Source organism: Giraffa tippelskirchi, chromosome 1 (genome assembly GCF_054371585.1).
Source record: "Giraffa tippelskirchi isolate mGirTip1 chromosome 1, T2T-mGirTip1v1.2.pri, whole genome shotgun sequence".
NCBI classification, from domain to species: domain Eukaryota; kingdom Metazoa; phylum Chordata; class Mammalia; order Artiodactyla; family Giraffidae; genus Giraffa; species Giraffa tippelskirchi.
Window position 1 is genome coordinate 18,627,619 of NC_137275.1, and position 24,017 is coordinate 18,651,635.

The window sequence follows — 24,017 nt, forward strand, 5'->3', positions numbered from 1 at the left end:
AAGCATTTTAAAGCTTTCAAATTGGTCGGTTTATTTTAGTAACCTAAAGTTTGGAAATTAGGCTAATACAAACATAGTTTTTCCATGATAATGTCTATAAACATTCTGTCACAAATTTCTAAAAAGTATATTAAGATGGAACCCTATAAATTCCTGATTTCGAACTTTATTATAAAACTGTAATAGTCGGAACAGTGTGGTATTGGTATAAACACAGAAAAATTGATCAATGGACAGAATAGAGAGCCCAGAGATAAACTCATGTGTATGTAATCAATTAATTTGTAAGAAAGGAGCCAAGAATATACAGTGGATATTGGGAAACCTGGACAGCAAAACATGCAAAAGAATGAAACTGAACCACTCTTTTGTACCACACACAAAATTTAACTCAAAGTGGATTCAAGACTTGTATGTAAGACCTGAGAGTATAAAACTCCTAGAAGAAAACATAGGAGGTGGTAGGCTCCTTGACATTGGTCTTGGCAGTTTTTTAAATAAGTTTGGCAAACATACACTATACCCATCTAGGAGATCTGTCATGCTCATTGGCATATTAAAGTTTCTAAGAATTCCCATAGCAAAGGCCTTTGTCTAACTTTGTTTACCTCAGGGCTTCATAATTAACGTGATAAAAGCAGATTGTTTCATGTATTATCTGATATTGAAGAGCTTCTGTTTAAAGAAGAAGCAAACTTTAGTAAATGGTACCCAGCCAACATTAAGGAAAGTATTATTCTGATTTTGCAGTAGATTAAACAAATAGCATCTTAATATCTGTTCAAAACAATGAGATCTGTGCAGGTGTCCCAAAGCAGTATAAGAATTTCATTCAGTGGTAATGTCCTCCGCTACACAGATAGAGACAAAGGTATCAGCATTAGGTTGCTTGACAGAGTATGCACAAGATTGAGACAAACTAGAACCAAAGCTAATATGTCCAAACAGTTGTTTCTAAGCTGTGTTTACAAACAGAATCAAATTTCAAAGTGTACTCCTTCCCCTCCCCCCAAAAAAGCTAACATATTTATATGGAACCCCACAAATTCAGGATTTGGATATTGATTGAGCCCTCTGTCTATCTCCAACTTCACTAAATAAGAATCTTCATTTATAGAACAAGAAGAGTATTTTATTCCTTTTTTTCCCCCCTTTAAGGTAAATCTTCAATCAAGCAAGGACTTCTGGTATTTGCTAATTAGGAAACAATAAAGAAATCTATCCCTATATAATTATTACGTTAATATTTAAATAAAAATGACTTAAAAATAGTACAAATAAAAAAAACATCAAGTCCGTGTTTTTCAGGACAACCATTGATACATGTTAAATGTAGCTAGTTTGAATATAAATTAAGATATTTGCTTTTTAACCCTACTGTCAGTGGTGTTAATCAGGAATAGCAATAACTGAAGATTTTCACTGAATGTACATGAACTATTTTTGTGCTAATGTGGTATGTTCAGAGAGACATTCATTCACATGGAGTTTCTCAGGCTACTCCAAGGAAGGTGCCAACTTGGAAATTCTTAAAGCAGTTAAGTGTAGCATTCAAATGCTTTTGTCTTTTACAAAATTAGTAGCTTTGATATGTTACTTAGTTTATTTTAGGTGTTAAAAAATGCAATTTAATCAGTGGTTGCCAAGAATTAGGTTTGTTATATAGAGGGAAGTGCAATAGAGTCTCTTTGTGGTGATGGAAAAATTTTGTATCTTGATGGTGATGTAGGTTACATGAATCTATACAATCATTAGTGTACATCCAAAAAAGTGTATAAAAACTGGTGAAATCTGACTAAGGTCTGTTTTGTGGTTTAGTTGATAGTATTATACTAAATGTCAATTTCCTGGTTTTGATAATGTCCTATGGTTATATGAGATTTTTTGGGGGGGAGGGGAAAGTGCATATGGGAACTTTGTAGTAGTTTTGCAATTTCTTATGCAATCTAAAATTATCTCAAAATTAAAAAGTTTTTTAAAATGTTATTTATACTTCTATTCAGTATCCTGTGGTGGTGGTTTAGTTGCTAAGTTATGTTCAACTTACAGCCTGCATGGATTGTAGCCTGCCAGGCTCCTCTGTGCATGGGATTCTTCAGGCAATCATACTGGTGTGGATTGCCATTTCCTTCTCCAGAGGATCTTCCTGACCCAGGGGTCGAACCCAGGTCTCCCTCATTGCAGGTGGATTCTTTACCATCTGAGCCACCAGGGAAGCCCAAATGTCTACAGAAAATGGGCTTCAGACTTGGCTCTCGTTCAAACCCTAACTCAGCTACTTTTAGCTATGTGAACTTGGGGAAGTTAACTAAATCTATCTGAGCTTCAGTTTCTCCATCTATAATGGGCATAATGATAGTACAAATAGCAGCTCACATTTTTTAGTGTTATATCAATGATATGTGATTAGTTATTGTTTGCACCTTATATAATTTAGCTCAGTTAATCCTTATAACAATCCTATGTGAAAGGTGCCGTTTTAAGATTTCCAAATAAGGAAACTTAGCTCAGAGAAGCTAAGTTACTTGCATAAGGTCACTCACCTAGGAAATGTTGGAACCAAGATTAAAACTCAGTCTGGATTTTCTGTTTTTGACTATACAAAACTAGCTTGTGAAGACCAAGCATCCCACCAAGAACAACTAAAAAGAAAAAGAAAACGTATTTTAAAAATTTGTTTGAAGGCATTGGAGACCCACCAAGGGACCCAGGACCTTATAGGTCACCATCTTGAAGTCAAGGGAAGCCTAGAGAAGTCGCCTGTTGTTCAGTGTGACCCTTTCCCTTAGGGCATTTGTGAGGTGTGGCTGAGAGACTGAGAAGAAAAGCAGAAAGTGGTCCCAGAGAGTTGAGGAGCTGAACAGACCTTCAGTCTTACAGACCTCAAGGACAAAACTTTGGCTTCAGGCCCCAACAGGAGAAGGAAGCTAGGTAAACCCTGGAGTCCTACTTTGGGGAGGAGTGAACCTGCCCCTACTCTTAACTGCCTGCCAGAAGCTGGTGTGAATGCTTTCTGGAGGAAAATAAAAACATTCTGAGCCTCAAATTATTCACTTAATTTTTCATGAACAATGCCTGGTACTTAGTCAAAAAATCATTAAGCATATCAGGCAACCAAACCAAAGTATTCAGAGCAAGTATAGGTAGTATAATTATCAGATTGGCTTTTTAAATAACTAAGAATAGTATATTCAGGAATTTAAAAGCTAGACAGCGTATTAAAAACCAGAGACATCACATTGCCAGCAAAGGTCTTTGTAGTCAAAGGCTGTGGTTTTTCCAGTAGTCATGTGTGGGTGTGAGAGTTGGACCACAGAGAAGGCTGAGTGCCGAAGAATTGATGCTTTCAAATTGGGATGCTAGAGAAAAGTCTTGAGAGTCCCTTGGACAAGCAGGGAGATCAAACCAGTCAGTCCTAAAGTAAATCAACCCTGAACATTCTTTGGAAGGACATGCTGAAGCTGAAGCTCGAGTACTTCGGCCACCTGATGCAAAGAACCGACTCATTGGAGAAGACCCTGATGCTGGGAAAGATTGAGGGCAGGAGGAGAAGGGCGCGACAGGGGATGAGGTGGTTGGATGGCATCACCGACTCAATGGACATGAGTTGGAGCAAACTCCAGGAGATAGTGAAGGACAGGGAAGCCTGGTGTGCTGCAGTCCATGGGGTTGCAAAGAGTCAGACACGACTTAGTGACTGAACAACAATTTAACAAGAGGAAGAACTCCAGCAGGGAATTAAAAGCTATAAAAAAGATCAGATGAGTATTTTCAAACTGAAAGCTTAAAACTGAGATTAAGAATTCAGTAGATGAGTTTGTCAGCAAAAGAGATACAGATTAAACAAAAAGGATTAAATATTTTTTGAGAAACAAAGGGTAGAGAATTTCTCAGCAGACCTGCACTTAAGGAAATCCTAAAGTGAGTTCTTTAGGCAGAAGGAAAATAATCCCAAATGGAAGCACAGAAAGAGTATAGAAAGGACGGAAAGGGTAAATTTGTGGGTATATTTAAATGAATACAGAGTTGAGATTAAATGGAGAATTTAAAAATATTTACATATTTTTGTAACACAAAGATGGAGCAGGAATAAATGATGTTAGTGTTCTGGGGTTCTTTTGTTGTCTGGGTGATATTTAAAGTATCACTGAATTAAATCACTGATTTAATTCCAACATTGAACATGGTAATCTCTAGGGTAATACTATATAAAAATAGTAACATAATATATATAAATAACAAACTACCATGGGGGAAATAAATAATAAAACATTTAACCCTAAAGCAGGCAAAAAGAGAAAAAGGAACAGAAGAGGACAGGTCGTTCAGATGGAAATAGTTCAAAGGTAGATTTAAATACACATAGTTATTTAACTGTTGGATGTAAATAGATGTATACTGATGTATAGTCATACGTGATTTTGTCCTCAGAGACCCAGTTATATACAGCATGTAAGAGCTGTAGTTTGAAATTTAGAGAAGTTGAGAGAATTCTCTGGCAGTGCAGTGGTTAGGATTCAGTGTTTTCACTGCCATGGCCCAAGTTCGATCCCTGGTCAGGGAATAAGATCTTGAAAGCTGCGTGGTGAGCCAAAAGAAAAAGAAAGGAAAAAAAAAATTGAAAGTAGAGTTGGAAAAACAGTATACTGTGCAAACTTAACTAAACCAGCCCCCGTACTTGTGCCGTGCTGTACCTAGCTCATAATGTGATTGTTAGATTCAAATTAGATAATCTTAGAGTTTTCAGAAGCACTGTCCTCTGTGTATGTTAAGTATCCAGTATTAATTATTATATCTGAAGCACCCTGTTTCTTTAACAAAATTTTTATTTTTTTATTAAAGACAAATTTTATTTGAAATATAGTTCACTTACAGTGTTGTGTTAGTTTCAAGTGTACAGTAAAGTGAGTCAGTTATACATGTATATATCTATTCTTTTTCAGATCCTTTTCCCTGATAAGTTATTGTCAGATATTGAATATAATCCCCTGTGCTATACAGTAGGTCCTTGTTTATTTCCTATAGAGTAATATGTATCTGTTAATCCCAAATCCCTAGTTTATCTATCCTCCCCCCTTTCCCCTACCTTGTTTCTTAAAATAATATTCTTTTTCCATTTAGAGTTGATGTCCCAAAGATAATGTCTCTTGCATCGTTATACACCTGACTCATAGGTTGCTTGACTTTTAAGTAGCTTCCATATGTGTACATTTTCTTAAGCTGTTTATTTTCATTTAACTCACTGACCATCAACCTGTTTTATCTTGATTGTAAATCTGCTTTGTGGTGCCTCTGCCTAATGATAATATGTGAATTATTTTATGCTGAAGTAATGTACTTTGACTATTGTAGAGTTGCCAAACTAAATGACACTCTTCCCTTTTCCCCTGTACTTTTATGAAAATGGTCAAATTCTTTAGAATTATTCTCTTGTGAATTGTTATCCATGTAATGAATTTGGACTACCTCCCTCATGTCACCTGTCTTTTAGCATGAGGGCTGGTTGAAGAATAGGTGGGGTGTACTTCTTTATCAAATAGTACCATAGAACTAGAGAATTTTGTCTGGACCTTTTCTCTGTACAACAGCCTGTTGTACATTGGTTAAACATTAATTGGAGACATCTTAAAAGACTTTTGTTCTTTTCTGCCTTTGATGTTTCATTTAGCTTTTTGGAAAGTCACATTGCTTCTGTTGGACTGAAGGAAAGGATTTTAAATGATTATATTGACTCAGATCTGAATCATCTAAAATTAGTTTCCCTAGACCAACCAAAATATAGTTGTAATTTTGGACTGAGTTTGGCCTTCTGCCCATAGGCTAGTGGGTACAGTTGTATCTGTGGGATATTATATATATATATATGCCTTCCAGAATTGGCTAGATTTAATGAAGGCTTTTCTTTTGATTTCTTTTTCCTTTAGGACATGTGAATATGAAATTTGCCATAGTTAATTTGGTGGGTAGCAATAAAACCAAATATCTGTGTCCTTTTTTCCTCTGTGTTGAAAATGAGGCTTAATTCTGAAAGTTTTGAAATAATTTTTTCTTACAAATTTTACCTGATAATTAACAAAACTGTGTGAGTGCTTGTAATTTACGCAGTAGTTTCTTCATAGCAAGTCATCTGACCTGGACTGTCAAGGAAGTTAACTACTAGAGATGGAAGATAGAACTCACTGATTTTGGTTACACTGGTGTTTTCATTACTATTCATTTCTCTTTGAACAGGTCATTCCTTTCAACAGCTGTTGATGAAATTCAGGAACATACTCTTTTATTGAGCAATTGTCATAAGTGCCAAGGAGTAGGAAAGTGAAATCCCAGATTAATGATAGCCATGTTGTATTGTTTAATAGGCAGTGAAATCAACTGTGCAGACCATCACTGTCGGAGGCGTGAGCACATCACAGTTTAAGACAATTATTCCTCTGGCAACTGCTCCCAATGTCCAGCAGATTCAAGTGCCTGGAAGCAAGTTTCATTATGTCCGACTTGTTACTGCCACAACAGCCAGTAGCTCAACCCAGCCAGTTAGTCAGAATCCCAGTACAAACACTCAGCCTCTCCAGCAAGGTTGGTAACCATTTTTTTTAAAAAACAGTAATGAATGTTTTAAACCTTATCATAGGAAGTGATCCTTTTCTTGCTGAAATCCTGATTAAGCAGGCATTTCAGCTGAGAGTTTGAATCAGCAGCTGTTGCAGAAGGCAGTGAAATAGAATATATCCCAGTTGTATATAACTATAGTATTTTGTTCTGCTAGAAACTGATACATAGTGTGCTATAATACCAGATGATTATTTATCAGTTTGTGGGTAGCCATTTGATTGCTGATTTAAAAACCTACCATTATGCCAGTGGGATTGATTTAAAGGCAGCCAAATTATTTATAATCTTTTTTTCTAAACTACAAAGCTGTCTAAACTACACAGGGTTTCAGGTCAGTTGAAATGACCAGTAGGCAAGGTATAAATGATTAGTATGTACTTTCATCCTTTATGTACTTTGAATGTATAATTGATAATGAAAATCAGTTAAAATGTCATTTTGCTCGATTGTAGTTTTCCCGGGAAGTATTCCTGTTAGTAGTCCTACTTCTGTTTGTGCCTAATCCTTCCAGCTGCCTGATGTACATACACAGATTCACACATAAAACCTTTATGTGTATTTACCTACTTGTTAAAAAACTGAAAATGAAAGAATCAGGACAGCTTATATTTAGGGTCTGATTTTTTTTCCTTGGAGGATCACTGCATATTCCATCAGTGTCAGATGGCAGGTGAATGATCCGTTGTTTACTGGATGTAACTAGACAAATTAAAGACCATTTGTTTGCTCCTTCATTTTTATTAAGGAATCAGAGGGTTGGAGCTATCCATTGCTAATAGCTCGTTCATCTAAGTCTAAGGGAAAGTGGAAGAAAAAACTTGTTTTACAAATGACTGGTGGGAGAAAACGGAAGATGCATTAGGGAAATAGTATTTTGGTGTGTATTAAAATTAGACACCTCAAGTAATTATATTTTCTGTTCTCTCTTTAAACTGATTATGAAAGAAAATCTTTTACTATAGTGTTCTTAATGAGAGGAAAAATGACATTTGCATGTACTGGTGGCTAAGGGAGTCAAGTTTGTATTCTCTCATTACTTAGGAAGTGCTCCTCAGTGCTACAGTTTTCTTAGATATCAGAATGATATAAAGCAGTCACTAGATACAGTTGGTTATATTTTATGTTTGTATGTATGCAAATATGCTGAGCATCCACTTCCAGTGTGACTTAACACTGATTTATTCATCATCAAGAATAAGTCTTTGGTGTGAGCAGAAGAGGAAGCTGGAGATCCAGGAAGAGTTAGAGGAATGGGTTGGGTGTTTCATAATTCTGGTGTGTTTACTGGTTTCTTCTTTCCCCACCATACATCTGTCTTTCTGCTTCCCTCTGCTTCTCTGTTCTCTTTGCCTCCTTGCAATCCCTCACCCCCTCCTGCTTCCATAGCTTCCTTTTTTGCTTTCCTTCAGTCTCTCTCTCTGTTACCCCCTCTCCATCTCCTTCACATTTGTCTATTCCCTCTTCCCCCCTGCTTGCATACATATACTACCCATGCTGTTTCCTTCTATTCACCCAGTTTTCCTCTTTTTGTCTTTCTCTCCTATCCCATGGAAGATCTGGGTGTATAGAAAAGATATTATTTCATAGGAATAATGAATTAATATCTCTATTTTCATTAGAGATATACTAAATAGTCACTCTAGTTCATGAAACATGCTAAAATCTTTCTAAAGGCTTGATTCCCTATGAGGGATTTACTTAAAAGCCAAAGGGAATTGGCCTCATCTTGTCCATTTTCCCATCAAAGCCATATAGACGCCAGTAGTCACAGGTTCTGCCATGTTAATTGCTGGCTGGGTGGCAGGTAGCACAGTAGAAGGACCCAGAAGATTGCCTGGTTAGTTAACCTCTTTAGAGTATAAGCTACAGTCTTGGTGAGGGAGGAAATCAACTTAAGAAACTAAAAGCCCTCAAAGCAGGTATGGTTTCTGAAGTTTAGAAGGAGACTGTTCTAAAAGGATTGTTCAGAATTCCTATTGAAGACCAAAACATTAAAGATTATGCCAACTTCTGTGAAAGCTGCAGTAGGGATAATGTGGGACCATGCTCAAAAGTTGAGGAGGAGAAATCTAGACTGTTGACTAAGACATGTAACATCAATATGACCACCACCACCCCATGTATATTTTATCATGTTCTTTTTTACCGGCCACTATGTTTTCTGTTTCCTCCATTCTCCAGATTTCAGTTAAAACCCAGCATGCAGATGCCAAGCTAATGTAAACCTAGAGTTCCCAAGTTTTCTAGCTGTGTGTGTGTACATGTGTGTGTGCTAGTGTGTGCATGCATGTGTGCACGCACACGTGGGACACTTCCACTGTCCTAATCCAAATGAGATCCACTCAAGTCTCCCTTGAGAGGTGAATAAGGGCAAGATGCACACTCCTTCCTCGTCATCTCACAGCCCACCAGGAAAGTTCCTACATTTCTGTGCACTTATCTCCAAATCACTGCTTGCACACTCATGAAGCAGTGCCCAGTGTCGCCTTTTCAAGGAACAGGTGGTGTAGAGAGCCCCCTCTTCTATGTCCCAGGCATGAATTCAGGCTTTCAATTTCTTTTTAATTCATCTTTTAATTCTTCATAGTATTGCTGAGACCAGTCTAACCTGTATTAAAATCAAATCAGACTAGGAAACAGTTTCAAATTGGGTGTCAGGTGTCACTGCTCCTGTAATTCATGGTCATACACTTTTTTTCGTATAGCAACTTTATCAAGATCCAGTTCATATCTACCATAGGATTGACCCTTATGTTAAACACGGGTCACTTTAGTGAAGTTCAGTATATTCAGAGAGAGCGCGGCCCCTAGCACTGACCATGCACTCTTCCTGGAAGTCTCTCCCCTTCCCACCTCCCCCCTCCCTCGTTTGTTACCTTGCTGCGGGGGAGGGGGGAGCTGCACCCTTTCAGATCAGAGTACACACACTCTCTCTCTCTCATGTTCTTCCAGGGCTCTCAACTTTTTGTCTTCAGCCATCAACCCTCCCATCCCCGCCAAAAGTAAAAAAAAAAACCCAAAAAACCTCTTAACATTGTTAACAGCCTTTCTGTTCAAGGAAGTCTGTTCTTTACTGTTCAGAACAGTTTGTCTCAGTGTCCGCAGCAGTTTATTATCTCAGCCTCTCTTTCATTGCAGGCTCCAGGCCTTTGGTGTAAATAAGACCTGAAGGATGTCCTTTCTGTCTTCTCAGATCCCTCCTGTAGACTGTGGAAATGGCAGTAGGCTTGATTGGAACTTGTACGTCTTTTGCTCCAAACACACAGGTCTAGTGCCAGCCCGTCTCCTGAATTTCATCGTCTCACACCATTTCTCCATGTCGGCTTTCATCTTCCCTTCCGATGAGCGCATCCTTGAATGTTTCGCTCTAATGGCCACCGTTTTCCCTGTCACTTGAGAGTTCCAGGATGGCTGCCCCTTCTTCCCTTGTGCTTACATCTCTCTCCATCCTTTCCCTGCCACCCTGACTCTTAGCTCTTCCCTCCTTTCCATTCCCGGCCATCGCCCGAGGTCAGGCGCTCCGGTTCTGTACTCTTCTAACTGCCTTTGTTCCTCACAGCTCTGTTGGGTTTTACATGCTGCTGCCACGAACAGCTTCTCTTTGTGCTCTTCCAATAATGTTTCTTTACGTCACAATGCTCAGAAACTTCTGATCGCCTACTGAATTAAAAATACAGATGAAGTATACAGATCTGTACCCTGACATTCAAAACCTTCAACAAAACAGCCACAGTCAGCTGCCTTTTTTTTTTTTGCCAGCACTAGCCTACTTTTAACCCCTAGTCCCAGCCAGACTTGTCTGTTTCCAAGCATTTTGTGAAGAGAAGCTTCAAGGGCGAAGCTTTCCAGTGTCAGGCCCCGCCTCTGTGGTGACCTCCTTCCTCCAGTCTGTGTGCCCGCCCTGCAGCCTGGCCGTCGGTCAGGACCCATCTCAAGCTCTGTCCTCCACGGGATGCAGCTCCTCCTGTTCCCATCCCCTGCCAGGCAGATGTATGTTCCGTCTCCTCTGGACACCTACAGTGCTATCTCTTTTTTTTTTAATTAATTTTTATTAGAGTACTTGTCTAATCTGCTCTGCTTGAATGTAATAATCTCTTTGAGCAAGTGTCTTGTACTGTAGTTTCCCTGGAACACTGTCCACAATGACATTTGTGTAGCAGTGAGGGTTGTAACAACACCAGTAACAATAATGGCTACTAACATGTGTTGAGCACTTGCTGTTTGTTGCGCAGTTCTAATAAATTTTCATGAATTAACATATTTAATCCAACATGTTTAATCCTCTTACCCTGTAAGGGAGGTACTATCCCTACACTGCAGGTGAGGATACAGGAAAAGAGAACTTAAGTAGTGAGAAAGCAGCAGGATCGGGGTTTGAATCCCCGATCTTGACTTATGACTTAGGAGACTATATTCATTTTTTTTTAATTTATTTTTTTATTGAAGTGTAGTTGAATTAAGGGGACAATGTTCTTAACCTTCCTGCTATGCTGCCTTTTAGTAGTGCTCTGTAAATAATGAATTGTACAAGAATGATATTTTCTCTGCCTTGAAGATAAACACAGAGGTAGAAATAGATAGAACTGCATGGAAACCCACGCTCCTGAATGGCAGTTTTTAATTTATGCATCATTTCGTCTGACTGGATTTAGTAGTGAATCTACATAGCCTCTGAATACAGGTTGAAATCTTTTCAGGAGGATATCTTAAACAACACACAATCCCTCATAAAGCAGGCAGACTAGAGCTACCTTAGATGTAAGTTCCTGGTACATGGGTTAAAGAATTTTGAAGATAACTCTCTTGGTTAAAGATTCTTCCAAGTAGGAAACCAGTGGAATTATTTAAGCTCTATCATGAGGATATTCTGAAGAAACTAAGTATCTTAAATGTTTTAAACAACTATTGTCTGTAAATAAACTGTCCTTTTCCTCCCTCCTTTTTTACAAAGCAAAACCAGTTGTTGTTAACACCACCCCAGTGCGGATGTCCGTCCCACTTGTCTCAGCGCAGACGGTCAAACAAGTGAGTGTCACGCCACTTCTCTCAGTCTCTCCGAAACAGAAGTTTACCTCTAGAATTGAAAGTTAAGAAAAGATTTATTTGTGTATTTTTATTAAAGCAGGGTTTATATACAATATTATATGTTACAGGTGTACGGTATAGTGATTGACAGTTTGTAATAGTTATACTCCATTTCTAGTTACTATAAAATGTTGGGTATATTCCCTGTGTTGTACAGTATATCCTTGTAGCTTATGTATGTATAATAGTTTGGACCTTTTAATCCCCTAAGTGTAAGAGATTTCAACTGAATTGAGAAGCTATGAAATTTATTTTTGTGGTCCCTGATATACTGCCTTTCTTTGTAGGTTGTTCCCAAACCGATCAATCCAACTTCTCAAATAGTCACCACCAGCCAGCCACAGCAGCGGCTCATCATGCCTGCCACCCCACTGCCACAAATCCAGCCAAACCTCACGAACCTGCCACCAGGCACTGTGCTGGCGCCAGCTCCAGGAACAGGAAACGTGGGCTACGCAGTACTTCCTGCTCAGTACGTGACTCAGGTATGGGCAGAAAATGCAGTCACTGCGTTTCAAAAAGCTTATGTGTGCGTGCGTGTGTGCTCAGTCGACTGTTTGCAACCCCGTGGACTGTAGCCCTCCAGGCTTCCCTGTCCATGGGATTCTCCAGGTGAGAATGCTGGAATGGGTTGTCATTTCCTACTCCAGGGGATATTCTCGACCCAGGGATTGAACCCACATCTCCTGCACTGGCAGGCAGGTTCTTTACCCCTACGCCACCTGGGAAGTCTCCTTGGAAAGGTTAATCAGGTCTAAGATGTCTAGCATTGTCACATTCTAAAACTACTCAAAAACATGTAACTCAGTGTTGAAGACTCTTCCCAAAACCTTGACATGTTAATAAAAACTTCCAAGTTTATTTTTATATATCTTTAGCATTTAGATATGTACAACGCAAGTCAGGTATACAAGTCAGGCAGTTTGGAGCTGAGTTTGGTGGGAGGGTGAGATCACGTAGATAGAAGAGAAAGTAGGTTGAGTCAAGATTAGCCATCCCAGTGAGTTGAGAAAGGGCTGTGACTGTAATGAATAAGATGCCACTGACTTGTTCTTGGAAAGCAGACTGTGAGATGTGTTTCTAGGTGACATATCTGGTAGTGGTCTGTCCAGACCTGGTCATCTTTAGATGACATCTGGTTATCTTTGGCATGAGAGCCACACTGTCTAGTTGGCTGGCTTTCATTGGGAGTGCTGCTTTCTAGGAAGCAGATAGAAAAAGTTTTCCTTTTCATGTAAGAATCAATCCCTGGTATCTCAGATGGTAAAGAATCTGCCTTCAGTTGAGGAGACTCAGGTTCTATCCCTGGGTCAGGAAGATCCTCTGGAGAAGTGAGTGGCAACCCAGTCCAGTATTCTTGCCTGGAGAATTCCATGGACGGAGGAACCTGGTGGGCTACAGTCCATAGGGTTGCAAAGAGTCAGACATAACAGAGCAATTAACACTTTCACTTTTCTAAGCTGTTGTTCAGTTTTGATGTATTCAGATTATAAAAGAGATGCAAATTTTTCTGTGTACTGTAAAGAAATGTACTTTGGAGTATAATACCTGGCTGCTGGCTGAAAAAATTAGTGTTCAGTATTTTTATCATTAGGGTCTCTTTTCTTATATTTAGAATCAGTACGAAATAGAAACTTAATTATTATGCATATAACTTCTCATTCTCTATAACTTGTGGTAAATGATCACAGTTTATTTGCAAAGTAGACACATTGCATTTTTCTTGCCAGTATAAGTTGCTATAGTATTTTCAGGACATTGATCGAGAATTTTCTGATTTTGATACAGTTGTTCCTCTGTGAAAGAATTTCTTCCATTTGTGCTGTGTAGTACTTTAAAATGTTCACATTGTTTTTTACCTCTGGTATTAATTTTGGGTCTTTAGAAGAGCTCCATGAGGTAGTAAGTATTTTTGTATGAAATTTTCCATTCTGTTATGCCTATTTTAAGAGGTGATTTTGTGCTTCTTCTCCATCATTATATTTAGGAATATTGTCCATTTTTGTAAACAGGGTCTGAAATTATCTTTCTTTATATGTAGCTACAGCAGTCTTCCTATGTGTCTATAGCAAGCAACTCTAACTTTACTGGAACACCTGGTATCCAGACCCAGGCAAGGCTTCCGTTCAATGGGTGAGTTATTTAAATACGTTTTAAGTTGTTGTATTAGGTTAAATGCAGCATCAAATATCCATACATATTTCAAAATACATGTATTTGATTTTTCTCCCCTCAAAGCCATATGAGAGTGCCCCTGCAGCACTTTTTATTTTGTAATACTTTAAACAGAAAAGTTGCAGGAATCGTCAGAGAACTCCCAAATTATCTTTTACTCCCATTCACCAATTCAGCCGCAGGTGTTTTGGTATTTTCTTTCTATTTTCTCTCTTTCTCTATCTCCTCCTGAATATGCCTTAAAAATGATATTACCTAGTTTTTAAATTACTGTTTAGAGCCTTGCTTTTTTGCATTTATATGTTTTTTTTAATCCATTAATTGCTATCTTTATAATATTGGTTGAGAAGCTTTAGTTAGTTACATGGAACCAATCTTCCCCTTCTCTCCCCTCCTGAATTCCAACCTCACACAGCCTTTTCTACTTACTACGTTTTATAATTGAATCTCAAAAGAGTTTAGGAGATTTCAACTTTAGTTCTCTTAGAGAGTACTTTTTGTGGATTGTTCTTTAGAAACTGTTGATAACTTCCTTTTCTCTGTTTTAGTCCATATCTTGGTTTTACCTTTCTTTTCACATTACAACTTGCTTTTTGAATTTAATGTATATGGAACAACATAGCAAACTTTTATTAGAGGTGGATATATTTGTTAAAACTTTATTTTAGGAGGAATTTACAGGTTAGACACTTTTATAATTTTACATAGTTACCTTCGATTGATTAAAATGTGTATTTTTTTTTGTGTGTCTCTATATAGCATAATCCCATCAGAGTCTGCCAGTCGGCCCAGAAAGCCCTGTAATTGTACAAAATCACTGTGTTTGAAATTGTAAGTCTTTTTGCTACTGTCTCCTCATTTGATATAACTGGAAATGCTTTAAAAAATAAACGGAGCTAACTAAAAATTCTTAACAGACCGATTTCGTAAGTCACAAGTAAACAGACAAGTGAATGCTGGAGCACATATGACAGTGTACAAACACTCTCAGTTGGGAAGAGAGAAGCAATTTTAGGGTCTCTACCACAGGGGAGGCACAGCAGCATGAGACAGATGTGGTCTCTGTCCTTACTAATAAGTTTGAACTCATTTAGGACCTTAGTGTTTGGTCTCCTAAATGAGATGGTACTCTTGAGTAATCTTTTAAATTATTGATTAATTTGCTTGTTAGTCCTGAACTAAGAGATTTGACATGAAACAGTTAAATAAAAAGCAATGGTCTTATGAGGGTTTAGAATCCAAAGAAACATGACAGTAGTTCAAGTGAGCAGGTTCCACTAATAGAATGTAGCCCATGTTTTTCCTTTTTGTGATTCTGAAATAACTTACTTTTGAGTGCATAAAATCACATAGCTCTTGTGTTGACAGCTGTTACTACTAGAACTAAGTTTATAAACCAAAATTCTAGGGGTTGGGGGCTTTACCTTTGAGCCCTGTCTTGTAGTTAGTTGACAATCAGTGTATTTTGTCAACTCTATAAGTAAGTGGCTCCAAGTACATTTCTAAAACGCTTTACTGCATGTATAATGCTACTAAATAAGATAATTTCTAGTTTTGTGTTTCTTTAAATAATGACTTTTTCATGTGACTTACACTGATTTTCGTATTCCAGATATTGTGATTGCTTTGCAAATGGTGAATTTTGCAACAACTGCAATTGTACTAATTGTTATAATAACTTGGAACATGAAAATGAAAGGCAAAAAGCAATAAAGGTGATTATTTTTTATTTCTTTTATCTCACAAGTTTCCCATTTCACCTGTTCTTTGTTGAGCTCAAGCATTTTACAAAGAAAGTTAATTCCCTTTGCAGAGTTGAAGTTTAATCTACTGTGATTTAACATGGCTTAATATTTGATCTGTTTTGATAGGCATGCCTTGACAGAAATCCAGAAGCTTTTAAGCCTAAGATAGGGAAAGGGAAGGAGGGAGAATCTGATCGACGTCACAGCAAAGGATGCAATTGCAAACGATCAGGATGTCTTAAGAACTACTGTGAATGCTATGAGGTGAGATGGGTTGGGAAAAATGATCTAACCATCTTTTGAAAATAACTTTAGAAAGGGCATACAAAAAAATTTACTGTTGGACTTAACCGGGCGATCCAGTGGTTAAGACTCCATGCTTCCACTGCAGGGGACACAGGTTCGATCCCTGGTCAGGGAACTAGGATCCTGCATGCCTCACAGCACAGCCAAAAAAAATTTTATTTGTAAATTGGGAAATTACTTTGCTTTTGCAGTTTGAAAATACTGCAGTTGGAAAAGTCAGCCATAATTTGAGGAAGACCTACCTTCTGGCTTCCCAAGCAGGACTTTGGAGGAACAATACCTTCATTTTGTCATTACAGTTTGGGGTCTCACTGGCAGATTTATCAGCTCATAACTTCTTATACCCGGAAGTATTCAAACCATAGTACCAGTTTATGGGTTTTCAATAAAAATAACATCAGAGTGGACTGAAAACTCTTGTAATAGTGGTTCTTCACTGAGGGGTATTACTACATAGTTTCTCCCCCAGAAATTTTTTGGAAAAATGTGTGGATAACAAAATAACCTGCATTCCAGGGTGCAATCCTGACAGTGTAGTCTTATCCTGCCCCAAATGCCACTAGTGCCCTGTTGAAGAACTCTGTAGAAAACGAAATTATGTTAGGAGGTTTGCTTTGTGAGCATAAAAGTAGGTAAGGAGAAATATGTAGTTGCTGAATAAGGTTGCTGAACTACCGAAGGGTTTGGGGTATTCAGAGGGGAATGTAGGGTGGGAGAGGTATTCATAATAAAAATAGCACCTGTGAAATCCCTTTAATGTGATACTGTGTGTGTGTGTGCGCGTTTGCATAAGTGGGAGGTCACCAACATGTTCATGGTGATTTGATTGAGGTGGCTGGATTATGGATGACCTTTACTTTTTAATATTGTAATGTATCACTCATATTTTTTACAAAGAACATACGATATTCATATTAGGAGGAAAATCTATAGTGAGGGGAAAATTGGTATGGAAGGCCTCAACCAAGCATAGTATAGCCACTCAGAATGGCCAAGAATACTGGACCTGTCTACATGCAGAGCTGGCCTGTTGGGTGTTGCTAGCAAGAGATGTTTCCATTTTATCTTCTGTCAGTTGACCAGCTAACTCTATTATCTGTTGACTTGATCACGGAATCTACTGTAGTGATGTCCTGCGGTTTTTGTTTTGTTTCTGTTTTTATTGGCATTCAGTTGCTTTACAATGTTGTGTTAGTTTCTGCAGTGCAGCAAAGTGGAATGAGCTGTAATACATAGACATGTATCCCCCACTTTGTCACCACAAGAGCACTGAGTCGAGTTCCCTATGCTGGACAGTTGGTTCTCGTTCTCTTTTGATTTGGAAGCTTTTCTTTCGTAAATCTTTCAGGCAAAAATAATGTGTTCCTCAATATGCAAGTGTATTGGCTGTAAGAATTTTGAAGAAAGCCCAGAAAGAAAGACGCTGATGCACTTGGCAGATGCAGCTGAAGTAAGGGTGCAGCAGCAAACAGCAGCGAAGACCAAGTTATCCTCTCAAATTTCAGACTTGCTTACCAGGCCAACACCAGCTTTGAATAGCGGAGGAGGAAAGTAAGTTGATATTTTAGTATCTTTTTATAGTATGATATATTGATTTCTCATAAAGTTTCTCTTGGGGGGCAGAATTGGGCTCATACTTTTGTTGTTGCAAACCTGACTTTTCTATTTTCTACCATTCATTACTTGTGAAGGGGATATAAAAGTAACAGAAAAATCACTGTCATATATAGTTGTAAAATGTACAGTAATGTTCTAGGTCACTGGGCTTATTAATTAGATTTCTTCCTACTAAGATGAGGTAATTACGTAATTTGACAAACCCTGAAGAAAAACAAAATTTTTGTACCTCTTACTGGTTGTGTTGTTATTCATCTTTCTTCCCATTCTTACTTTCTCTTGCCTTTCCGGTGCCCCCCCGGCACTTTCCCCACCTCACTGGAGCACCTCACATGCTGTATTATTGAAGCTCCTTCTTTTCCTAGACTGCCGAGCTCTGGAGCAGGAAAGCTGGAGCCTTACAGTCAGGCCAACCTGAGTTTTATAGTTACCGGTGCTCTCGCGGTTTGTGGCTTTGACAGGCACTTCATTTCTCTGAGCCTCACCTCAGTTTTCTTATCTTTACTACCATCACCCTTTTCATGTGGCTGTGAGCAGTCAAGGAAAGTTTAGCAGGGCCCAATGCAACAGAGTCTGCTGACTTCAATTTGTATTTGAGTCTGTAAGAGGAATTATTTTTAATTATTTAATTATTTGAGGAATTATTAAATGGAATGAGCCTTGCAAATAGTATTTTATTTAAAATGCCTAAGTTGAAATAAGATCCAATTTATAAAACTTACAAAAGTAAGGCTTTTGTACAAAATATTTTGGATATTAATTCTAAAGAACTCTTATAACTGGCATATAATCAGCAAGAGGTTATTGGACTGAAGAAGTAGAAATGGGCAGACACCGTCATGAGAGGTACCACAAGGGGTCCTTTCTGGTCACCTGCTTTCAGTATATACCTTTAGATGGTTAAATCTAATCTCTGCCTGTTAGTCACTCAGTCGTGTCCAACTCTGCTTACTCCATGGGCGGCAGGCCACCAGGCTCCTCTGTCCATGGGGTTCTCCAGGCAAGCATACTGGGGTGTGTAGCCTTTCCCTTCTCCAGGGGATCTTCCCAACCCAGGATTGAGCCCAGTCTCCTGAATTGCAGGCAGATTCTTTACCACTGAGCCACCAGGGAAGCCCAATCTAATCTCTGTGGCGATTAAAGATACTGCTACGCTAAAACATTTACAAGTCATTTTTCAACTTTGGAAAATGTTTGTTATTATGAAGTGTGAAAGAACACAAAATTATACACTATAATCAAAACTTAAGTATAGAAACTTCCCCAGTAGTCCAGTAGTTATGACTTCACACTTCCAATATAGGGGGCAAGGGTTTGATCCCTGGTCAGGGAATGGAGATCCCACATGCCATGCAGCACAGCCAAAAGAAAAAAAAAACACTTAAGTATAAGAAAAACTGTATTAAAAAAGCCCTACTAGCATGTCAATAGGTTTTGTCTTTGAGTGACAAAAATTTGAATTTTTTTCTTTCCATTTACTCTCCTATAGTTTCCAAATACTATATAATGAATGCTATTATACATGATTACTTAATTATACAATATTATTGTAATATTAACTTTAGTATTTTAAGATTATATTTTCTAATTTAAATTTAGAAGTTTTTATATGTTAATTCTAATTTTTTATATTAAAAAAATTTCCATGCACATGTATAGCAGCTGAAATCCTGATGCCCTGTCTTGTCGTAGTGGGCCTTCATTTCTGCCTTCATTCGTTTGGTGGTTCCCTCTGATCAGTGACTGCTCGCTAACAGGTTGTTTAGTGGTTAGAGCAGGTTACCTGATTTTTGTCTCTTAGGCTTTAAGACTTGGCTCCATATAGCTAGCCTCAGGATGGATTCCTCTGAGTTAATACTCAATAGTTTAGGTCTTTATGACTGAAACTTCCCATACAGAACAGCATCTGTCTCCCCATTGTTTTGTTTTTGTTATGGAATAATGGAAAATTTTGGTGTGGTTTTGTTTTTTTACAAAAACATTATAAGGCACTATGGGAAAGTGCTTTATTTTCTGTGTTGTCCAGATGACAGTGCTTTCAGTTTCCAACATTACACATTTCATTCATTGAGCAAATATTCATGGAGTGTCTTTGTGTGTCAGGCACTGCTCTCAGAAGTGTAGAAACAACAGTAAGTAAAACGAAAACCACTCAAAAGAGTTTTACATTCCTGAATCAGGAGGACATTTGTTATAGCAGTAGCCAGTCAACATGTAGAATTACATCATTCAGTTAACCAGGTAATCTTGTCTAGGTCAATGTCTTTTATATCAAATGTTATATTTGAAAAATGTGAAGTTCTTTGGGATGTGCTTGTGTTCATGGCACAATCTGTGATGTTCACTGTGCCTGCTGAATCATGAAAATGTAGACAGAGTTGTCCAGGTGAATGTCAGCCACTTCTGCCGATATTCAACACTATCATCTCTCTCTTTCTCAAAAACCATTGCAGATTGCCATTTACGTTTGTCACTAAGGAAGTAGCTGAAGCCACGTGTAATTGCCTTCTTGCCCAGGCGGAGCAGGCAGACAAGAAGGGAAAATCAAAGGCAGCTGCTGAACGGATGATACTTGAGGAATTTGGGCGATGCTTAATGAGTGTCATCAACTCTGCAGGAAAAGCAAAAAGTGACCCTTGTGCCATGAATTGCTAACTCTTGCACAAAAAACTACTAAATGGAACTGTACAGAAAATTGAAGGTGCAGGGACACTTGATTTCTCTGGAAATAGCTTGACAATTACTGTATTGTTAATTCAGTCCTTGAGACCTGAAATTATATTGACGGAGAAGAAATTTTAAATGAGGAAATTAGTACGTTTTAAATCTTAGTTAAATCTGTTTATGCCCCTTCTAAATTGAATTTTTCTTCATTGTATTATATAGATTTTTAATTTGCTTGGGTTTCTTAAGAACTAGATGTTCTATCCTTCTGATTCTATTGACAAAGAACATTTATAAATTACTGTTATATAATTTATAATGTATGGCGTTGTATGACTTTATTCCAGTACAAAAAGCCAAAGAAGTACTGGTATTACCCAGTCATTCTCTGGTACTAGCAGATAGAATGTCTATATAAACAAATTCTTACGAAACATATTCAAATGACATTTTGTGTTTTGAAAAGCACTATCTTTTTAAGAAAAATCCAACTTTTTAGGGTGAATCCTGGAATAATATCTGGTGTCAACTTTGGGAATTGTCAGAAGGGGAAATAATTTGTAGGCACACTTTTAAAATAAAAAAGTTATTTTGCTTTTTTAAAAAACATAAAAATGTTAGGGGACAGAAAAGAATTCTCAAAAGGTGGACAATTTGTTTCTACAATAAGGAGTGATTAAGAAAGGTTCTGAGATGTTTCCATTTTCTTTCAGAGAGGCAGTATGTATTTGAAATAATAAATTGTCAGTGATTAAGGGGTACTATTAAAATGAACGGTGCATATGAATAGAAGTAAAATATTATGTAGTGATAAAGTAGAACCTTATATAATTATCAGGTATGAAATTTGGCTTGGAGAAATAAAGGGTATTGAAGCTCTAAGAGATGAATTTAAAGGAGGATTTTTGATCTATACATCCAGTTCTCTTTATAGACTTGTGAACTAGGAGGTTTCAAACCAATGTATGGCTCTTACTTGATTTACTGAAAGGGGCCTCCTAACAAAGCTTTCAGAATTATAGTGGGGTTTCTTTTTATAAGGGAAGCTTAATATGGCATTATTTTTAGCCAGTGATTTGGTAAGCCTACAGTATGAGTGTTTTCATATAATTACTAAAATAACAAATCATTTTCAATAATTCAGAATTCAAAAGCTTTATGAATTTAAGAGCCCATTATAATAGGACTCCTCATTTTATGATGAGAAAAAAACATGTTGGAATTCAGGCATTTTGTTAGGTACCTTAATCCTCAGTAATTAGTAGTATATGATTATTACATTTCCTACAAGGAATCTATAGTTGTATGTATTAAGTGTGTATATATGTTCATATGAACATGCAAGATATAGGCAGTAGAAATTAAGTAATCCAAAAGAAGATTCCGTTTATTATCTTCCTTTTGAAATTTGGATTTATAAAGTCATAGTGCAGTAACTTTAAATGTAGATAGTGCAGACATTCTTAGCACCTCACTCTAGTATGTTTAATTAAAATTTGTATAAATGTAAATTAGTGTAAGAGGATAAAGTAATATCTAATCAAGTTATTTTTCAAAAGATTACAATACCTTTTTGGTCTACATCTAAACTGTGTTCATTTTGTACATATTCTGTGTTTAATTCTAATTGCACCTTTGTGATGTGTATTTATATACAGTGTGCATAAAATGTTTGTGAAATTTGGATTACAATTGTAGATTATGTATGATGGCATTGCTTGAGAATGTTTTGCTTGTAAAAATTTGAAGGTGCAATCAAATGCTACTAGTTTTTCTGATTTTCAAGAAGCTATCTAAAGTATTAAGCCTTTTCCTTCCTGTGTAGTACTTACTAAACAACTTTTTGTATTTAGGCATTTGCATCAAATTGCTGAACAAGATTAATATCCACATTAATTCAACAATTTTAAAAGACTATTTGGGGAGGGTTGGGTATATAATTTTTTAGCTCTATTTACATCCCAAAGTAGAAAGATAAAATTTATATTTACTAGAGCTATTCAAAGAATACACTTTTCTATATTGTAAAAACAGGAACAGCAAAGTAAATCATACAGAAAATAAACATTTATACTATTCTGTAAAAAAAAGGTTTTGCATTTTTTTCTTTAATAATACCACTTTTAACTATTGAACATGCAAGAAACCTTTAAAAATATCTGATATTAAACGACATTACTTCTGAAGGCACACAACTGAAAAATAAATCTATCATTTTGCCCAATTACCATGAACATAAATTGCTGTGAAATGAGAGTATCTTATTTCCACTGTTCTTTTAAGTAGAAACTCAATCTACTCTCTTTCCTCTTCATGTTTGATGTCCTTATGGGGAGCACCTTTATTAATTTCCTTTTCTCAAGAACTGTAGGTCTTACCTCTGGACTGTATGAGAAAACAGAAACTTAATGCAGGTAATAAAACAAGCGGAGCAGTGACGTTGGGGGATAGACAACTGCTTTAGCCTCCTCATTTTTTGATACGGACAACTGACATTTTCTCAGTTTTATGTAAAATGTGAATAAAAATACCTTTAGAAAAGTTTTCTATTTTTATTGTTTTATAACACAGATAACTAAGATGATGAATACTTGTTATGTAAATGCAGCTTCAAACCAGGACCTCCAGCCCTGTGATCATACTGCATCCGTAAGTATTAATATTTTATATAGAAATTATGGAGCAGCAGCTCACGGAGAGGGAAGTCAATCTGCTAAGAAGCCTTTATTACTGTAGTTACTTTTCATTATGTTAATACTTAGGAATTTTTTTTTTCTTGTTAGGGCTTCTTTAATGCACATTTTTTCCCTTATCTATAGACCAAATGTGAACTTTTTATAATCCAAGTAATTTTATAAAATACTAAGTTATAAAGGCTTTAATTAAAACTTTATTTTAAAATTGTTTTATAAAAGCATTTAAGGCATTTTTAGTTTATTCAGAAACAAAAAGTATATTCAGGGTAATTTTATTATAAGGCCACAGACTTTAATGTAACTAATTAAGTGAAACAGTGACAGATTTTATTTTCTTGGGCTTCAAAATCATTGCAGATGGTGACTGTAGCCATGAATTTAAAAGACGCTTGCTCCTTGGAAGAAAAGCTATGACAAACTTAGCATATTCAAAAAGCAGAGACATCACTTTGCTGACAAAGGTCTGTATAGTCAAAGCTATGGTTTTTCCAGTAGTCATGTACAGATGGTGCAAGTTGGACCATGAAGGCTGAGCGCCGAAAAATTGGTACTTTTGAACTGTGGTGCCGGAGAAAGCTCTTGAGAGTTCTTTGGACAGCAAGGAGTTCAAACCAGTCAATCCCAAAGGAAATCAACCCGGAATACTCATTGGAAGGACTGAAGTTGAAGCTCCAGTACTTTGGCCCCCTGGTGCAGAGTCGACTCATTAGGAAAGACCTTGTTGCTGGGAAAGATCAAAGGCAGGAGAAGGGGATGACAGGACAAGATGGTTGGATGGCATCATCGACTCAATGGACATGAGTTTGAACAAGCTCTGGGAGATGGTGAAGGACAGGGAAGCCTGCAGTCCATGGGTTGGGCATGACTTAGCGACTGAACAAAAAAAAAATCTGACAGTAAATAAAAAGGGTACATCGTGAACAGGTTGGGTTTACCCCAGAAATAAAAGGTTGACCCAACATTCAGAAAAATCAATGTAGTGTGTTAGCATACAAAAGAAAAACAATCATTCAAAAATTGCAGAAAACAACCTTTTGACTACACCAACTACTACTAGATTACATGCTTTAAAAGAGTGAATACTATGGTATGTAAATTAGATCTCAAAAATTTTCCC

At 37.2% G+C, this 24,017-nt stretch overlaps 1 protein-coding gene across 20 annotated transcripts in view; it reads left to right on the forward strand.

Annotated features, from left to right (window-relative positions):
- LIN54 (lin-54 DREAM MuvB core complex component) overlaps nucleotides 1-23,859 on the forward strand; it is a 63,583-nt gene extending 39,724 nt beyond the window's left edge. For 13 of the 20 annotated variants that reach the window (XM_081583122.1, XM_081583177.1, XM_081583231.1 and 10 more), the window contains 9 exons: nucleotides 6,360-6,576; nucleotides 11,564-11,637; nucleotides 11,985-12,182; nucleotides 13,739-13,830; nucleotides 14,632-14,703; nucleotides 15,485-15,587; nucleotides 15,744-15,881; nucleotides 17,272-17,474; nucleotides 19,994-22,294. In XM_081583122.1, the coding sequence (XP_081439248.1) occupies nucleotides 6,360-6,576; nucleotides 11,564-11,637; nucleotides 11,985-12,182; nucleotides 13,739-13,830; nucleotides 14,632-14,703; nucleotides 15,485-15,587; nucleotides 15,744-15,881; nucleotides 17,272-17,474; nucleotides 19,994-20,195 (1,299 nt within the window). In that variant the 3' untranslated portion in view covers nucleotides 20,196-22,294. Of the gene's footprint in view, nucleotides 1-6,359; nucleotides 6,577-11,563; nucleotides 11,638-11,984; nucleotides 12,183-13,738; nucleotides 13,831-14,631; nucleotides 14,704-15,484; nucleotides 15,588-15,743; nucleotides 15,882-17,271; nucleotides 17,475-19,993; nucleotides 22,295-22,775; nucleotides 22,854-23,257 lie in introns of those variants that run through there. The other 7 variants (XM_081583199.1, XM_081583217.1, XM_081583208.1 and 4 more) reach the window with 2 other exon arrangements.
- The last annotated feature ends 158 nt before the right edge of the window (nucleotides 23,860-24,017 follow it).